The sequence below is a fragment of the Ursus maritimus genome, unplaced genomic scaffold (assembly GCF_017311325.1).
Source record: "Ursus maritimus isolate PB19 unplaced genomic scaffold, ASM1731132v1 scaffold_32, whole genome shotgun sequence".
In the NCBI taxonomy this organism is placed as follows: domain Eukaryota; kingdom Metazoa; phylum Chordata; class Mammalia; order Carnivora; family Ursidae; genus Ursus; species Ursus maritimus.
This window is the reverse complement of record NW_024425786.1, coordinates 18685169-18702324: the sequence shown is the minus strand read 5'-3', so window position 1 is coordinate 18702324 and position 17156 is coordinate 18685169. Positions and strand designations below refer to the sequence as shown.

At 40.5% G+C, this 17156-nt stretch overlaps 1 protein-coding gene across 1 annotated transcript; it reads right to left on the bottom strand.

Annotated features, from left to right (window-relative positions):
• Nucleotides 1–588: 588 nt before the first annotated feature.
• On the bottom strand, nt 589–17139 carry TMEM50A (transmembrane protein 50A). Its single transcript, XM_008694583.2, has 7 exons — nt 16990–17139; nt 15291–15395; nt 12977–13089; nt 10485–10552; nt 8537–8629; nt 5644–5704; nt 589–983 (listed from the first exon to the last, which is right to left on the bottom strand). The coding sequence occupies exons 2-7, from the start codon at nt 15381–15383 to the stop codon at nt 938–940; spliced, it is 474 nt and encodes a 157-aa protein (XP_008692805.1). The 5' UTR covers nt 15384–15395; nt 16990–17139; the 3' UTR covers nt 589–937.
• Nucleotides 17140–17156: the final 17 nt, after the last annotated feature.

The following is a 17156-nucleotide window of genomic DNA, read 5'->3' as shown; positions in this document are numbered from 1 at the left end:
TGATCCCGGCACTGCGGGATCAAGCCCCACATCAGGCTCCTCTGCTATGAGCTTCTTCCTCTCCCACTCCCCCTGCTTGTGTTCCCTCTCTCGCTGGCTGTCTCTATCTCTGTCGAATAAATAAATAAAATCTTTAAAAAAAAAAAAAAAAGAAACTTGGAATCCAATTTATTGTCAAACCAACAACAAAAATTTGTTGCCTGAGTAAAGCCTAGTGTCAAGTCTCTATCCTTTTCCTCTTTCCTTCAATGGTGGATGTAGAGTGACTGTCAGCAACCCACCAGGATCACGTGTCATGGTTGAGTGATTGCCACTCCCCACACCCCCATCAGGGGCACCGAAGGGACACTGTTGAGCAGCCTGGTGGCTGAATCAGAAGCTTCTCTCTTCCGACACGGTCACTCACCCCTTGGGAGACCCTCACCGGCTACTTACACTGAAATGTTTGCAGAATTTTTGGCAAAACTGTATAAACCAAACACAGAGTATCACGAGAAAGAATTCTGACCATTGCCTCGATTTAAAAACAAGAAAATGTTTATATTTCACTTAACATTTGACACAGAAGAGGCCACACTTAGACACATGAACTCTTCAGAGCACTTTAATTTGTAGTTTTGGACCTTGGATATGACAAATGCCCGTATAAGATGCATCCATTATTCCTTTTGTAATTTATTTTTACAAATTACATCATGATAAAACTTAATACAAGTTACTCATGTGGCATATTTTTAACATTTTATAAGTTAATCCAATGCACACCACAATAGATTTTTGTTGTTGTTTACATAGGAAGTTCTCATGATTTCAGTATTACAGAAATTGAGGCTGAGACTACACTCAAAAATGAGTTTAGAAAATGGCATTACAAAAAACTGGGAGTGAGTAGTAAAAACCCATGCAGGGCTGCTGTGCGGAAGCAAACCGGATGTTTTCACTGCCACAAGTCTTCAGTGCGGCCAAACTTAAAAACCAGTCCTCTGCAAATATAATAAGAAACATCACATCTAGTTGAGTTTGGGGGGGAAAAAAAGAGTATGTGAGATTGGGAGAATGGTGGGAAACTAGCAACAAAGGATTGATGACTTGTATAAAAAAAAACCACGGAATATATCAGAACAGAAACTGATCACGTGCTTCCCGCGTCCTTGACTTCTGGGGACTGGAGACCTATGCCACTCTTAAAAAGTTAACCAATGTTTAGTATGTAGCCGTTGTATGTCTAATTTTATCATAGTCATTCCACAAACCTTTTCTGAATATAGCGTGCTAGATGCGTGGGCTATAAAACTACGTAAGGTACGGCGCTCCTGCCCTCAAGCTGCTCACGTTTCACATTGTTGGTGACACAATGTGGTAATGGCGGAGGGGGCGTGAAAGCGGGGGGAAGAGGTATAGTTACCACGTAACAAGAGAACATGGAAACATAGAATTTATTCTGCCTGAATGTGTTAGAAAAGAAGCTACAGAGGTGGTGATATTTGGAATGGGCTTTGAAGGATAAGCAGGAGTTTCAATGGTAGGAACAGGAGCTAGTGTGACGAAGGAAGAGGTTTCAGAGAGAGGAATCAACATATCGAAAGGCAAAGAGGAATAAAGACCACAGGGCCTCAGGAAAAGCCCAAGAGACTGTTGTGTCAGGAACATGCCCACAAAGAACTTACAATCCAGGGTTTAGGTGGGCAGCTGTCGACAGCTGTCCTCATGGTTTCAACTTAAGAGGGCAAGACGCCAATTACGTGCACAAGGCCACACCGGTCTGTCTAGATCTAGATCTCCAGGTACGCGTAAAGATACCTGACGTGCGTTAGAACAGGGAGGGTCCGATACGGCTAGATTATAGCCTAAGAGACAAGGAAGATAGGGATTGGAGGCGGCCAATATTTGGTAAACCAACTGACCAGGGTGGCTAATTGCCCACGGGGGCCTTACATGCCTACATGAATCAAGAGGGCAGGTGCCAGCCTGGGTGCTCTACTACGGGGCACCTGATAGTCAACCCCAGGCAATTTGTGAAATGGGGTTACACAGAGATGCACCCCCTATTTAAAAGGAACAGGTGATTGTTGCTCTATGCAAGGCTCAGGATGGTCAGATCTTCCAGTTTTTGAGGAAAAGCCAAAAATTCAGATTTTAATATTAAGTCTCTTGAATTTTAAGTGTTGGCTCAATAAAACAGAAAATACTGTATAGAATTAATAAAACAGAACTGTGGACAGAATTTTCCTGGATGGCTACTACTGTTGAGTTCTTCTGTAGACAGCTCCAAGTTTTGAAAAATTTTAAGACGGGAAATGACAGGACTAGGGCCACGTTGTAGAAGAAAAAGTGACACAGGAAAACTGGATCCAAGGGAGGAACCATCAGGGATGTGAAGTGCTCAGGAAGGGATGATGGGGACCCAACGATAGAAACAGACAGAAAGAGAACAAGTCTGAGACCCCTCAGAGGCCGTTCAAGAGGCCTTGGGTGTGGGGGGCAAAGTGTGAGGGAGAACCTGAAGATGGCGGTAGGCAGTGGCATGGGCTGGTTTGCGTTTGTTTTCTCGTCTGTTTTTCAGGCCCCAGTGTCTACTCAAGGTTAAGCCTGCAATGGTAACGATCAATTTAAAACGGCTTTCATAAGCCTTTCTAGAGGTAAACACTTGAGTGTTTCTTGATGAAAACAAAAATGCAACCAGGAAATTGTCCTCCCTCCTGCAAGTATGTTAATTTCTCTTTATAAAGGATTTCATAAAGCTCCAAAAAGTGATTTGACCTCTGACCTTTTGGTTAATAGCAGGCCTTTACCCTCCAGATAGCTTGGATGAGACATACTTCAGAATACTAGTCAACAGATGTAAATTGTAATCTGAAGAGTTTCTTGGGCAAAAGCCAGTCCCTCCTACACTGTCAGATGGTCACCTTTGGTACCGTCATCTGTGTCCGATTTCTGGAACAGTAATTTGTCAGCTGCTGCTAAGTATTATTCTGTTAGAATCAGAACGGCAGGCAATCTGCTACAACTATTCTAGTAACAGTGTTTATTAGTTGAATTTAATTTCACTTTGCTTATATTTTCAAAAAACATAGTTTTTAGTCTTAATAGGGACAACAGTACCAAATGAGAAACTAACCAAACTCATTCCATATACAAGGAATTTATCGTAACTAATTAGAGACAAGAAGTCAATGATCGGTTTCCAAGGTTTTGTGACATAGGAAAACTGCTACGTGAACTCATGTGTTTCTTCCCTCACTGGAAGAGATACACGTTTCCCGCAAATCTGCCCCCTCTACCCTCTGTTCCTCCCTCCTGTGACACAGCGACTTCTCTGCCACAGCAGCATCTCCAGGTGGACCGTGCTTTATCCTTTCTCTCGGCCAGAGTAACTAATGATAAAGAAGGCTGCTGTCTGCCCCTCCCTGGCTGCTTCTCTGTAGATCCCCTCCCCAACTGCATCCTGAAGCTTTTCTTACACCTCACGCTACCTTCCCGTGGCTGAAGTTGTGGGGCCCTGAGTGCCCCGAGTACCTCCCACCCCGTGGAGACACTGGAGCGGGGAGCTCAGGGGGCCTTCTGTACAGATGCCCAAGCCTCAGCACTGCAGCTTGGAAGGAAAAGAAATCCTCCCCGTCCACACCGTCCTTCTCAGACGCATGCTATACTACCCTACAAAATCACAAACGCACCCGAATTTTATTACATAAGCTGAGGAATGAGGTTGACTCCTGCTGTATTTTTGAAGTACAGTGTTATACTCCCAAAAAAGGGGGGGGGAGAGAACTCACACTAAACAACTGGCTGAGGACAGCAAAAGGAGAAAACATCGACTAAATTCACCCCAGATCCGGAACGTCATCAGCCTAGTAGCTAGAGACTGAACTCTGGAGTCAGACAGCCTCAGTGTTAGCCACGTGATCTCAAACAAGGGGCCTATTTTTTCTGTGCTTGCTTCCTCACATATAAAATGGAGATAATAATGGGACCACCTTCAGAGTTGTTACGGGGATTGACTGAGAGCATACAGGTAAAATACTAAGAACGGTGCCTCGCACACAGTAATTGCTCAATAAACTCTGGTCATTATTGTTTTCTGCATAAAATCAGTGGCTTAACTTTTTGTTGCTGCTGCTTAAACTCTATTGGTTTCCTCCACTAGTTTCAGGACACAAGGAAAGACCCAAAGACGTTGTGCATCTTGCCACACCTAAGTTCACTTTTTTCTTATTTCCAAACTGATTTTAAAAAACTATAAGAATTCCTGGTGGAGGAAGAAGTTTGAATACCACTGCTGAATGTTACTGAAGGGCAACTTTCAGCATTTCATGAGTGGCTCAAGTAGATATGGGGCTTCGATTTTGTTTTGGGGGGTCAGTAGGAAGGGATAGAAAAGGAGAAGTCCTACAACAGACTGTCCTAGAATGCAGAGCAGTTTTTTAACCTTTTTATGCATTAGGGACTTGAAAATCATGAAAGCTATAGACTCTTTTCCTAGAAACAAGCAGAAACACCAGTGTCTTGCAAAGAGAAATGTCTGGTGCTTCCCCATCTTCAGAACCCTACCCATAGGATGACGGTTAAGAATCCCTGATTCAGGGGCGCCTGGGTGGTGCAGGTGGTTAAGCGTCTGACTCTTGGTTTCGGCTCAGGTCATGACCTCAGGGTCCTGGGCTCGAGCTTCACACTCAGGGTGGAGTCTGCCTGGGATTCTCTCTCCCTCTGCCCACCCCCCGCCACTCTCTCTTTCAATAAATACATAAAATCTTAAAAAAAAAAAAAAGAATCCCTAATGCAGAGGATAAAGAGAAGATTTGGGGTGCGGGGGGCAGTGGCAAGGGTGGAAGGCTAAGGGTAGGGAAAAGGGCAGGCCCTTAGTATCCAGGGAAGAATGAACATTAGAGATGATTATTGATAAAAGTATTAAGGTTTTTAGGGGTTTTAGTAATCTTTTAATTTGTCATTGCATCAGAAGAATAAAAAATATTAGGGCTTCTCCACCACACTTGAAAAGGGCTTCTCCACCACACTTCAAATCTCATGCATAGGTTCCAACACCAAGGGTAGAAAAAACTATAAAATGCACTTAGAAACAAAATTTTAAGGAGAAAAGGTCTTAAGCAGGCTTTCACTGAAAGCAACTGTTAGAAATACAGATTTAAAATGAACACTGTATTATGTAACTAAACTACATGAATCACATTTCTTCATCAAAGGGGAGGTGGTGGCAGTTTAAAAAAATTAGCGTATGTTCCCAAGGTTGGTAACAACCAACCCGTGTATTAAAATATCTTTCTCAGTCTCATTCTTCATATTTTATGACATAACATGGGGGAGGGGCACTGGACAGGGTAAATCAATCAACTAAATATAGTAAGTAACATCAACAATTATTTAAAAAAAAGCATTCAGGGCCGCCTGGGTGGCTCAGTCGGTGAAGCGGCTGCCTTTGGCTCAGGTCGTGATCCCAGGGTCCTGGGATCGTGCACTGAATTGGGCTCCCTGCTCAGTGGGGAGTCTGCTTTTCCCTCTCTGTCTGTCCCTGCCCTCATCTGCCCCTCCCCTCTGCTCATGTTCTCTCTCACTCTCTCTCAATAAAATCTTAAAAAAAAAAAAAAAAGAATTAAAAAAAATAGGATAAGGAATACAAAAGAAACTTACCCAAAAAAGATGAAGGCATTTTGGAAAAATACAGCAATTCCAGGGTATACAATGGCCTTTTCTGTAAAAAAATAGTTGTAATATTTAGAGGTTTATGGTCCCAAAACATTTAGTTTCTGATATACTGGTGAACAGGTTTCCTGCCTTACATACTTGAATTTTCTGGTACCCATGGTTGGTTTGAGTATTAAATGACACACTGCGTGTGACAGGGTCCAGCACTGGTTTAGTAAGTGATAGCTCCCTTCCTTCCTTTAACAAATAGTTAGCGAGTGCATACCATGTTCAGCACTGTAATGTGCTGAGAATATGGCAGTTAAACAAAACAGGCAAAATATTTCTCATCTTCATGAAGCCAAACAACGTAGAGAATAAGTGAGGAGAAAAAATAAAGAAAAGGCAAGGGAAGTGCAGTGAATGATGACATTTTATCCAAGTGGCCAGGAAGACCGCATGAGAAGGTGACCGTGGTGAAAGGACAGGAAGGCAGTGAGGGCAGGACCACGGAGAAGCAGCAGAAGAGCGAGCGCGGTGAGCCTGGAGGTGGGGGCGGGCTGGCACAGGAGAGGAATGGCCGCGTGGGCCAAAGAGAGAAAAACAGCACACTGATCAGAGAAGGGGGGGGCTGAAGAGCATATGGAGTCTCGCAGTCACGGTGAGGGCTTTTTCACTCTGAGGGAAATGAGAAGCCACTGGTTCTGAGCAGAAAAGTAATGACATGTTTTACCAGGATTCCCCTGGCTGCCGAGGGGAGAAGACAAAAGGGGGTCAGGGGAGAAACGGAAACCAGTGAGGGGGGCTGTTCCAGGAAATCAGACAAGAGACTAACAGTTAGAACCAGGGTGGTGGCAATGGAGATGGTAAAAAGTGGTGGGATTCAGGGGGTTCCTGGCTGGCTCAGTCAGTACAGCATGTAACCCTTGATCTAGGGGTTGTAAGTTTGAGCCCCACATTGGGTGTAGAGATTACTTAAAAAAAAAAAAAAATATATATATATATATATATTAAAGAAAGTGGTGGGGGGACACCTGGGTGGCTCAGTCGGTTAAGCGTCCAACTCTTGATGTCGGCTCATGATCTCAGGGTAGTGAGAGCGAAGCCCACATCAGGCTCTGCACTGAGTGTGGAGCCCGCTTAAGATTCTCTTGTCCCTCTGCTCCTCCTCCCTGCCCCTCTACCCCCATATTTTCCCGTACAAGCGCCAAGTGCGCGCATGCCCTCTCTCTCTCTCTCTCAAAAAAAGGGGTGGGATTCAGGATGTATTTTAGCAGCAGAATCTACAGGTTTGCTGATGCACTGAACGTAGGGTATGAGAGAAAGAGAAGTATCACCTTTGACAGGCCTTAATCACCCAGTTTTTGACCTGAACATTTGGAGGGACAGAGAAGCCGTTGGCTAGGATGGGAAAGACTGCCAGAGGAACATTTTGTTCCAATTTATCCCAGATTGAAGTTGATATCCTCATAAATTTCTACTATCGGAGCTGTCAATGAGTACTCATTAATTGACAAACCAAGCATGATAAGTAGATGAATTATCAACTTTTTCTCAAAATAGTTTTAAATTAATCTGATTACCGTAACAACTGGTTTGCACAGGCTTCACTACTACAAGGCCACATTAAATATTCCACATTAGTGGTAACTACTACCACTAGAAAGGCAACTTTTAAAATTACAGATCTCCTGCTAATAATTCTCGAAGCATAACCTGGCTCTAGAAGTCTTTAGGAAAATAACTAAAAATTCTGTGAGATAAACACATTTCTACAAAAAGGGGCTCTGTAGTAACAGTTGCATCTGGGTGAGGAGAATTATCAATAATTTTATTTTTTTCTTTGAGCTCTTTTATATTTTCAGTATTCTACAATGAACAAGTATGGAATTCACATGATAAAAAGTAACATTTTTGTTTTTAAAATACGATGGTGATTAAGATTTTGTAGCAGCAAAAGAACTACTTAGGATATCATGTAAAATGCAAAAGCCTAAGTTCAAAATTGTATTCATACTGTAACTACACAAAAACATAAGAGACCAGAGGAAATACACCAAACATTTAAAAGCAGTAATTACAGTTTCTTCTACATTTTTGGGAACATGGCTTTAGTAATAAATTACATAAACAACAACAACACATATTTAAAATGCCTATCATTCCTGTCTATAAGACTTAAATGATCTTAATAAAAATTCAGGAAACCCGTGATTTTAATCCAAGACTTACATTTTGTTCAGAGAAATAAAGGGTTAAAATATGGGCTAGATTAGATCTCTGCTGGTTTAGTTTTTGCAAATCATTAATACCATATTTTTACTGTAAGAACCATAACTTAATTTCACCTGGAACAGTAAGGCGTCTTCGTATTTTTCTGGGGTCCCTAAAGGTGAAATTTCAAACAGGGATCGAAGAGCAGGCCTTGTTCTGCAGGCCTTGCTGGACGCACAGGCCTTATACAGCAGATGCACAGGGAGTGTTAATTCACTTTCTATCTAAACGCAGGTGATGTCCTAGTACCTCAATACATTTCAATTCTAGGATGTTAGAGTTTTGCATGGATATCATTCACCAAGTCAAAACTTGCCAAATAGCTAGAGAACATACATATTCTGCTTTTGTGGCTTTTGGGAGCCAAAGAGAAGCAAGGTTTGGAACTATGTGCCAGTACTTCCAGGCTCTAGATTAGAAGAAAAAATACAGAAGAAAAGAATAGTAAAAACATACCAAACAAACAAAACCAAATACTGACAGGGTGAAGGGAGCTCCTAGGCATACATGCTAGCAGCTAGTAGCGGACCCATCTACATGAAAAAAAGCTCTACTCTAGAATAACCCACTCCAACGCACAACCTCGGTATTCCACCGAAGTACAATGTAAACTGTTCTCTCTTACCTTTAGCAACATAACCTCCAAAGAGAATCCACATAGATGCAATCAGAGACCCAAAGGCCAGCATGAAACCAATGAACAGCCAAATGCGAGCACCTTAAAAGAAATAACATTTTACCAGAATTGTTTCTCATATGGCAGCAGTTTAATTAACTTTTCAAAAGGAAAGCAAAAACCAAAACAGAAAAAAATGTGTAGTTGCCATTTAAAGTCTAAAATAAGAATGGAAGATATGTTGAGTATCTTCATCAGTGCAGACGTTGGCCTTTTTCTTGTTGGCTGGTCTGTACATTCTAAGTGCCTATAATTAATCTCCTTAAATATGTATACTGTGAAAAATTCCTCAACCATCCTATAAAAATCTCACAAAATATGTTTCAACATATTTACAGGCTGATTCTCCATATATTTTTAGAAAGTGTACTCCGAAACTTAAACTCCTCCAAGAGAACTTCCAAGCAATAACACAGGTATAGCTAACAAGAAATTCATATTCAGTGATATGTGAATCCAAACACACACTGAAAGTGAATCCATACTTCGCTTTCAGGTAAGTCAGGCAGCGACATAAATTCAAACTTATTGTGACTGGCACTTGGGAAAGCTACATTAAAATTATGTGAACAGAGGAGGACAAATTTTAAATCACATTTATAGAATATTTATGAAGATCTGCTATAAAATGAACAGTCCCTTAGACTGCCTAAAATGAATTGAGGTGAGTTTAATTAGCACAAATATATTTTAATAAAAACACTGCCTTGTTCACTAAAGCAAAGCAAAGAGAATACTGTATTTAATTTCTGATTTCATCTCCAAAACAGAAAACAAAACAAGAGTTATGAAATAATAAGTTGACAGTCAGCGAGGTGGTATTAAATACAAGGGGCTCTGGAACCCCAATGCTGTGCTAGCTAACAAATTTTAGTTAGAGATGTGACGGCCATATTCTAGTCCTCGCCCTCGCTATCACTGGCTTATTGCTGTCAACACCAACTGCTGACATTTGTCTATTTGTTTATGGTTTACGATCACGGCAGATCAGTGTTTCTGTATCTCTTCTACTTCAGTTCATCTACAAAGAGAGTGAACCGAAGAGTCCGAAAGTGTAGCTCAGGGCTGACTACTGAAGTTTCTCCCGTTTCATTAAAAGAAAAAAAAGAAAGAAAAAGAAAAAAAAAAGTCACTTGAATTTTGCCTATTTATTTTTTCTACGGGTGTAATGTAAGTTTACCATTTAAGTTGCTTAATCAACGTCCCCTCAAGTCTTTGTGTAAGCTGGACCCTCGAGGAAGCTTGCCCCAGGCCTCCTGTACTCAGCCCACGTCACTCAGGGGCATGGCAATGGAGGCCAGGGGACGGGAGATGCTCAGCTGAGGAGGAAGGGACTCGGTGAACCTAGGCGCCAAAATTCTATTATTCTATTTGATTTTGCAAGATGAAAAGAATTCTGGAGGCTGGTTACACCGTAATGTGAATGTATTTAACACCACTGAACTGTATATACACTTAAAAATGGTTAAGATGGTAAATTTTATGTTGTATATTTCAAGACACACCCAAATGACTATGATTCTAAGCTATTTCAAAATGCCAATCCAATCAAATAAAGTTGGCAAAAAAGAGAAGAAAATAATTTATATGGTAAAGCTTGAAGTAGTCTAAAGTCTATTTTGCACATGTACTCTTTGTTACACACTGTCCTGTGCTGTATACTGTACACACTTATACCTACGTCTTACTGCACAGGGCTATAAACTCAGGACTGCGTACACTGCGCTCTACGGCCAGCCGAGATTACACGTGACTTGTACCTTATGCCTTGAAACCTAGAACCTCTGCTCTAGATATACTTCCACCCTATCTCTGACCCAGAGGAGTTCGACAGGTGGCCCATGTATAATTCTCACTTTTAAGGATGCATAGTAAGATGTTGTTTACACCTATTTACCTGTTTGACCCAGGCAACCTTCACTGTAACTATCACCTCGGACTTGTCCATTTGAAACTGCATTAATCCTGTATGAATAAAATAAAGCCAAGATATCACGGTCTTTGACTCCAAGAGAAAATACCCATGACATCAAATTACCAGATACAATAACCCAGAGTTCCTCAAACTTAAGGTTAGGCCTCAAGAGTCTTGAGTAACGGATTCATGTAAACTTAAGCAAGTCCCTTCAACTAGACACCCTCTAAGCAGTGGTGATAGTCCCCAGACCAGCAGAATCATCACCTGGGCACCGATTAGAAAGAAAGCTCCCCAGCCCCAACCTAGACTTACTAAGGTAGAAACTCTGGGTATGGGGCCCAGCAATTTGACTTTTAACAAGTCCTTCGGGTGATTCTGATGCTTGGTAGCATTTGAGAGATAATTTTTCAAAATGATGTCTCGCTTGTTAAAATTTGAGAGTGTAATTCTCAAAATTACGTCTTGCTGAGATGGAACAATCTTTAGCTTGGTCCTACCTCACTTTCCATTTGTACACATGGGACATACTCAACATGTAATATGCATGCATGACAAAACACAGGAAAAGGTCCCGGGACAATCCAAAAACTACTTAAAATCGGCTTTGGAATGAACTTTTTGTGATAATTCTGTACTAATGTCCAATGTTTGGAGAAATGATGAAATATTAAGCAAAACAGTAACTTTTTGCTCTGAAGACATTATCAAAGTGATTCAAGTGGTAAAAGCTTGTTTTTCGATCCCTAATACAGGTTCCAAACATAGGGAGTCTTTCGCTGACTCTCACAGAGTACCATTCTAATTGAATAGCCTTTCTTTAGAAGTACCTTTTCAAAAATTTAAATATCACAGGAAAATGTTCACAATATATTAAGTTAAAAAGTTACAGAACTTCATACAGACCGTACATACATATATATATCTATCCATTCAATTGTGTGTGTATGTGTGTGCACCTACCACTACACTGGGAGCTTCGTGAGGGCAAGGGCTGTGTCTATCTTGTTTCCCATGTTTATTTGCAGTGCCTAGCACATAGCAGGTGCCCAATAAACATGCTGACTACATGCACCCGGACTTTTTAAATAATAATATGAAGTCTTAATTTATTCATTCAAATATAAGTTTTAGAACGATCAAAATTCTCATAATTATGTTCAGTGATCTCTGTATCAACCACATTATTTGGTACACAAAATAAATACATTTTAAAACAAGATTCATATTTAAAAAAAAAATGCAGATGTTCTTAGGTTAGTTGTTCTTTGCTCCTGTTTTTTCCTTGCTGAGCCCTCTGAGAAGACTTTATAGCCCTCTGTCAAACAGCCATGACCTGTCCCGTCAGCCTCCACTATCAGGCACATTCTGAAACGAACAATCTCTATTTGTTCTCTAGCATTACTAGTTTTGTATATAATCTCAAACTTACAGAAAAATTATCAAGTATAGTTCAAATAAAATTTTTTTTTCTGAAACATTTGAAAGTTGCCAAACTGATGCCCTGTAACCCCAGAAATGTGTATGTGTTTCCTACAAACAAGACAGTTCCACAGAACTACAATACAACCACCGAGACTGGGAAGTTAACAATGATCCATTACCACCATCTACTCTTCAGACCTCATTCAAGTTCCTCGGTTGGCCCAATAATGCTCTTAACAAAAGCATCCGCTCATGCAAAGAAGCAGAATTGTGAGGTACATTTTGTTCTCATGACTCTCTAGTCCTCTCAGTCTTCTCTGGCTTTTATGACCTTGACCCTTTACTCCAGCCATCCTGGTCTCCTTTGTCATGGAGCCTCTGTCCTTGCTGTTCCATAGGTCTGGAATGATCTTCTCTTACATACGCCCATGGTCAGCTCCTTCATTTCTCCAAGTCTTTACTACAACAGTGCCTTCTTCATGAGGCCTTCCTTGACTCTACTTAAAATTTTTGTACCTCCTGCTGACATTAACTCTCTCCCTTCTCTGTAATACTTATTGATATCTAGCATGCTATATACATAATTTATTTCTCCTTGCTTACTATCTGTCTCACTCGAGTATAAATTCTGTAGTGCATGGATGTTTCCCTGTTTTATTCACTACTATATTTCCTGTACCTAAAGCAAAGCCTGGGAATATAAAAGCTTAATGAGTATTTGTTGGATAAATGAATAAACGAACACTGAGACAAAGTACATGGTTTCTGATCTAAAAGTAAAGTTGCAACATGAGCAGTGTAGCAATAAAAGGAGAGCTGAGATAAATAAATAGAGGAGCTGGGGGATGGAAGTGGGACAGGAGAGCTGGAAGGGAGACTAGAAAAGAGAACTGTTGCTTTTCTTTATAAGTCCTTCTCTGCAAGCTGACTTTTAAACCATGTCTAGAACATTATTGACATTGAAAAATATGAACTCTACTCAACTATATGGAAGACATTTTTATTTTGTGGCAATCTATGTTAAGTAGTGTCTGAACAATGATGCTTACATCAGGAAGGCTATGGTTGCTATAACACCACAGGCATGGTATGAGTGGTTGAACTCTTCCATAGTGGGATAAATGACAGCTGCATCTATAATAATCCACCAGCCTGTAAAAAACTAAAACAGACAGAAAAAAGCAACACTAATGAGAAGTTACAGCAATTTCATATCTTACTAGCTAAAAAGAAAGCAAGGTATCTAAGTGAAGAGATCCCTTCTAATGAATTTCAAACTTCTCTTAAATGTTCTAGCAGTTTCTTGCATATAATTTGAACATGGCTTAATATGTGCGTAAATATTAGATACTCTTAAGCCTGCCAGTAATCACTATTTAAGATGAACTTCTTTTCTAAATTCACTTCAATCATTATTTTATATTGTTGTAATAAAGTCTGTCAACTTATTTCGTGAACTAGAAATAAGTTCTATTTTCTCATGGCAGGAGAAAGGAAAAAAGGGATTCAGATTCCGACTGACGAGAGTGGCTTGTTGCTGACATAAGCCTCCAGAAAGAGGTTACCACTGAAAATAAAAAAAAAAAAAAGTATTCAAAATAATAGTGGAAATAGTTACTGTTGACAGAATTTTAGCTATTCTCTTGGTGTTGTCAAACAAGTAATGGCTGTGCAGTTTTGCTTTGCCTTTTGATGGATTACAGTGCAGTCTACAGATGGTTTTAGGTATGATGCTAAATTCAATTTAAACACTAAATTATAATTTATCTTAATTGAATTTGGTTCTGGATGTCATCAAGGGCAAATATATAATGAAAAAACATTAAAACTGCACAAATACCATCTGACCACAAGCTTAGAGTAAGGTATTAACCAAATTCTGGTAAGTAGCTTAGAAAGTTTAAAAAAAAAGTAACCCCCTGGAGACGCCTGAGTGGCTCAGTGGGTTAAGGGTCTGCCTTCGGCTCAGGTCATGATCCCAGGTCCTAGGATCGAGTCCCACATCAGGCTCTCCACTCAGCAGGGCATTTGCTTCTCCCTCTGCCTGCTGCTCCCCCTGCTTGTGCTCTCTCCCATTCTCTCTTTCTCTGACAAATCAATAAAATAAAACCTTTAAAAAAAACAAATACAAGTAACCTCCTGCCCTACCCCCACTCCCAACCATGACCCAGTTAGCTCTGGGAACTGCCAGCTTCTGGCAATTCTTTAAAAATAACTACTTTAGGCTAATCAAATTATTTTTATCAGGTTACAGACAGTTCCATACTCTATTAATGACATTTTTACTGGCTAGCATGAGTACTCCTTTTTTTTTTTAAACCCTCACCTCAATATATCCAAGATATTTCCTCATAGACTAAAATTTAAAGCTTTTTTTTTTTTTTTGGATGTTTGTAAGAACAGAATTTCTATAGTAGTTTTGTTCTTTCTTTTTAAAATCTTCTTTTTAACTAATCTCTATGCCCAACGTGGGGCTCGAACTCACGATGCCAAGATCAAGAATCCCACACTCTATGGGCTAGCCAGCCAGGTGTCCCTCTATGGTAGTTTTATATTTTCCCTTTACTTTAGGAAAAATTTTTTTTCATAGATTATAAATGTCAGAGACTAAGCAAAGAGGAGACATTTAAACTTTGATTTTTTTTTTTTTTTTTTTTTACGATTTTATTTTTAAGTAACCTCTACACCCATCTTGGGACTTGAACTTACAACCCAGAGATCAAGAGTTGCATGGTCCACTGACTGAGACAGCCAGGAGGCCCTAAACTTAGATTTTTGTTTGTTTATTTAAAATCCACTATTTAGAGCATATGACAACATAAGAGCATAAAACACAAGTGTCAGATACCTTGAGGGATTTGCAATGTAAATAAAAATCTTATACTATAAATTACTTCTAGGCAATACACTTTAATGAGCTTCCTGTGTGTTTTTTTTCTTTTGTTTTGCTTTTTAATGAGATTGAGAAGAAAGCTATCTCTGGATTATGAAAAAATACAACCGTATCTCTCCACTGGTTTTGACCTGTTTCTTTCTTAAACACTTCCTAGTATCTTAATGTACTCACAAAAAGGAGGCATTATCCATATAATGAATAAATGTATAAAGCATACTATCTTATATACCACTTCTAACATGCATTTAAAGAAAACTGATCACTCTACTAATCATTTTTCAAACCATAATGTCAACTCATAAAATGGAGTAACTCAACTGCCTCGTAAACAAAACATCAACATTTATTAAAATAAATTTAGTGGTCAAAGATAAATAGTACATATTTAAAAACATCATACAGAATTCAAAACACATAAAAACAAACACAACAAAATAATGAAGGCCCAAACTATCCATGACACTTACTAGAACACCAGCAGCAATGGAAGCGATAGTATTGCGCTTTTCCCCCCAGTCAATACATTCTGAGCATCTCAAGCCTTCTAGAAATCCAGACATTTTTTCAGGTCACTTAAAAAAAAAAAAAAAAAAAGTCAACTCCATTAAAGTACTTCTATTTACTTGCTTCAAACATGAGTTATGTTCCTAGAAAATAATTAACAGTTCAGGAATAATTTAATAAAAGTGAAATACTTTATCTTGGCTATGTATACTTCTTCAGAATATTTAATTTTTGATCAGTTTCTACATTAAAACCTTGGAAAACAAAATTTGGAATTTAGCCTTTTAATTTAATTTAAAAGGTGGTTTTGGATATACTTAAGAAATATGAACAAAAGTGGGTATCCAAATATGGAAAAAATTTTATAGTGGTTTTTAATTTTAATTCCAAACTAAGTTATTATGTGATTTTAACATTTACAATCCAGGAGCACTAACACGGTGGTGAGACAAAAGATAAACTTTGGCTCTCAGTTAAAGCATGCACTCAGATGAAAAAATATTTGTCTTGGGAATTTACACATTTTATCACAGAACATGTGTTTCTTCACACTCAGATTAGGAAATTAAACACTGCACTGCAGGTCTTCTACTCACATCACTTCCTTTCACTTCATTATTTTTTCCAGAAACAATCCTGAGTTTTGGTGTCATTTCTACGTAAAGAACACCCATTTCATTTTAATATCTGTCTCTGATTCTAACAGATGTCTTCCAGCCAAAAAAAAAGCACAAAATTGAAGCTAATATTAATTCAGACCAAAAAAAAAAAAAAATCCACTGCTTAATTACCATAGATGAATTACCACAGCCAACCTAACAAATTACATAAAACATTCCTCGGAGCCCAGCTATGCAGACCTGGGCTAAAACACATCCGGACTATCGCTATTTCAGAGTACTGAAAAAGCCTGGATTACGTGTACCTTGCTAATTATCAAGACACACCCAAACTCCTACAGAGAATCTGAATCCGTCTGTTAAACTACTCTGTAGTCAGCAATCCTGATTGCCCAAAACCATGATATTCTAAAGAAGAGCAAGGAGTCCAATCGTAACATCTCTTTTAAACATTAAATATTAACATCTGTGAGTATAACCAGGGCTAATATGCTTTGGAGACAAGCCCAGTTTTGAAAATTCCCCTTTAATTTTCCCTGGGAGGAAGCGCAATCCAGGGTGTGTTACTTTCGGTTCATCTCTGTGCCCCCGCCCCAACCCATCCGAGTCCATTTTCCTCGGGTTTATTACCGGCACCCTGCTGCGCAAACCCCGCCCCCAGACCCGGGATTCCAGGTCTGGAGTGGACGCGGGCTGAGAGGATGTGGGAACTCCTTCTAGCTCGGCCACCCGCCCGCCGTGAACCCGCGGGTGACTCCCTCTCGGGGGCTGTTTCTCCAACCCTCAAGGAGGAGACCACGGTGATTTCCAGGGATCCTGGGACGTCCCGGGGAGAGACGCTGTCCGGCAGCCCGGCGGAGTCCGCACGCGGCAGTCCGGAGGAAGCGGCCGGGAAGGGTCCAGGGAGACACCGACCGAGCCCGCAGCTTCCCAGAAGGTGGAGATCACGACCCTGTCAGCACCGGCCCGGCAGAGAGCCCCGGGCCCGAGCCCTCTCGGCCTGTGGCGGCGACCCCCCCTCCCACTCCCGCCCGGCACTTACGTCCAGACCCGCCCTTGCAGTCGGTCCCGAGCCCGGTGTCGCGCAGCGCGGGGCCGCCTCACTTTCTCCTAGTTTTTAGCCAAGAAAACAAAACAGCCACCGGCCACCGGGTACCCGGATGAAACAGCACCGCCCCCGGAGCTCGGTTGCGCATGCGGGGAGCGGGG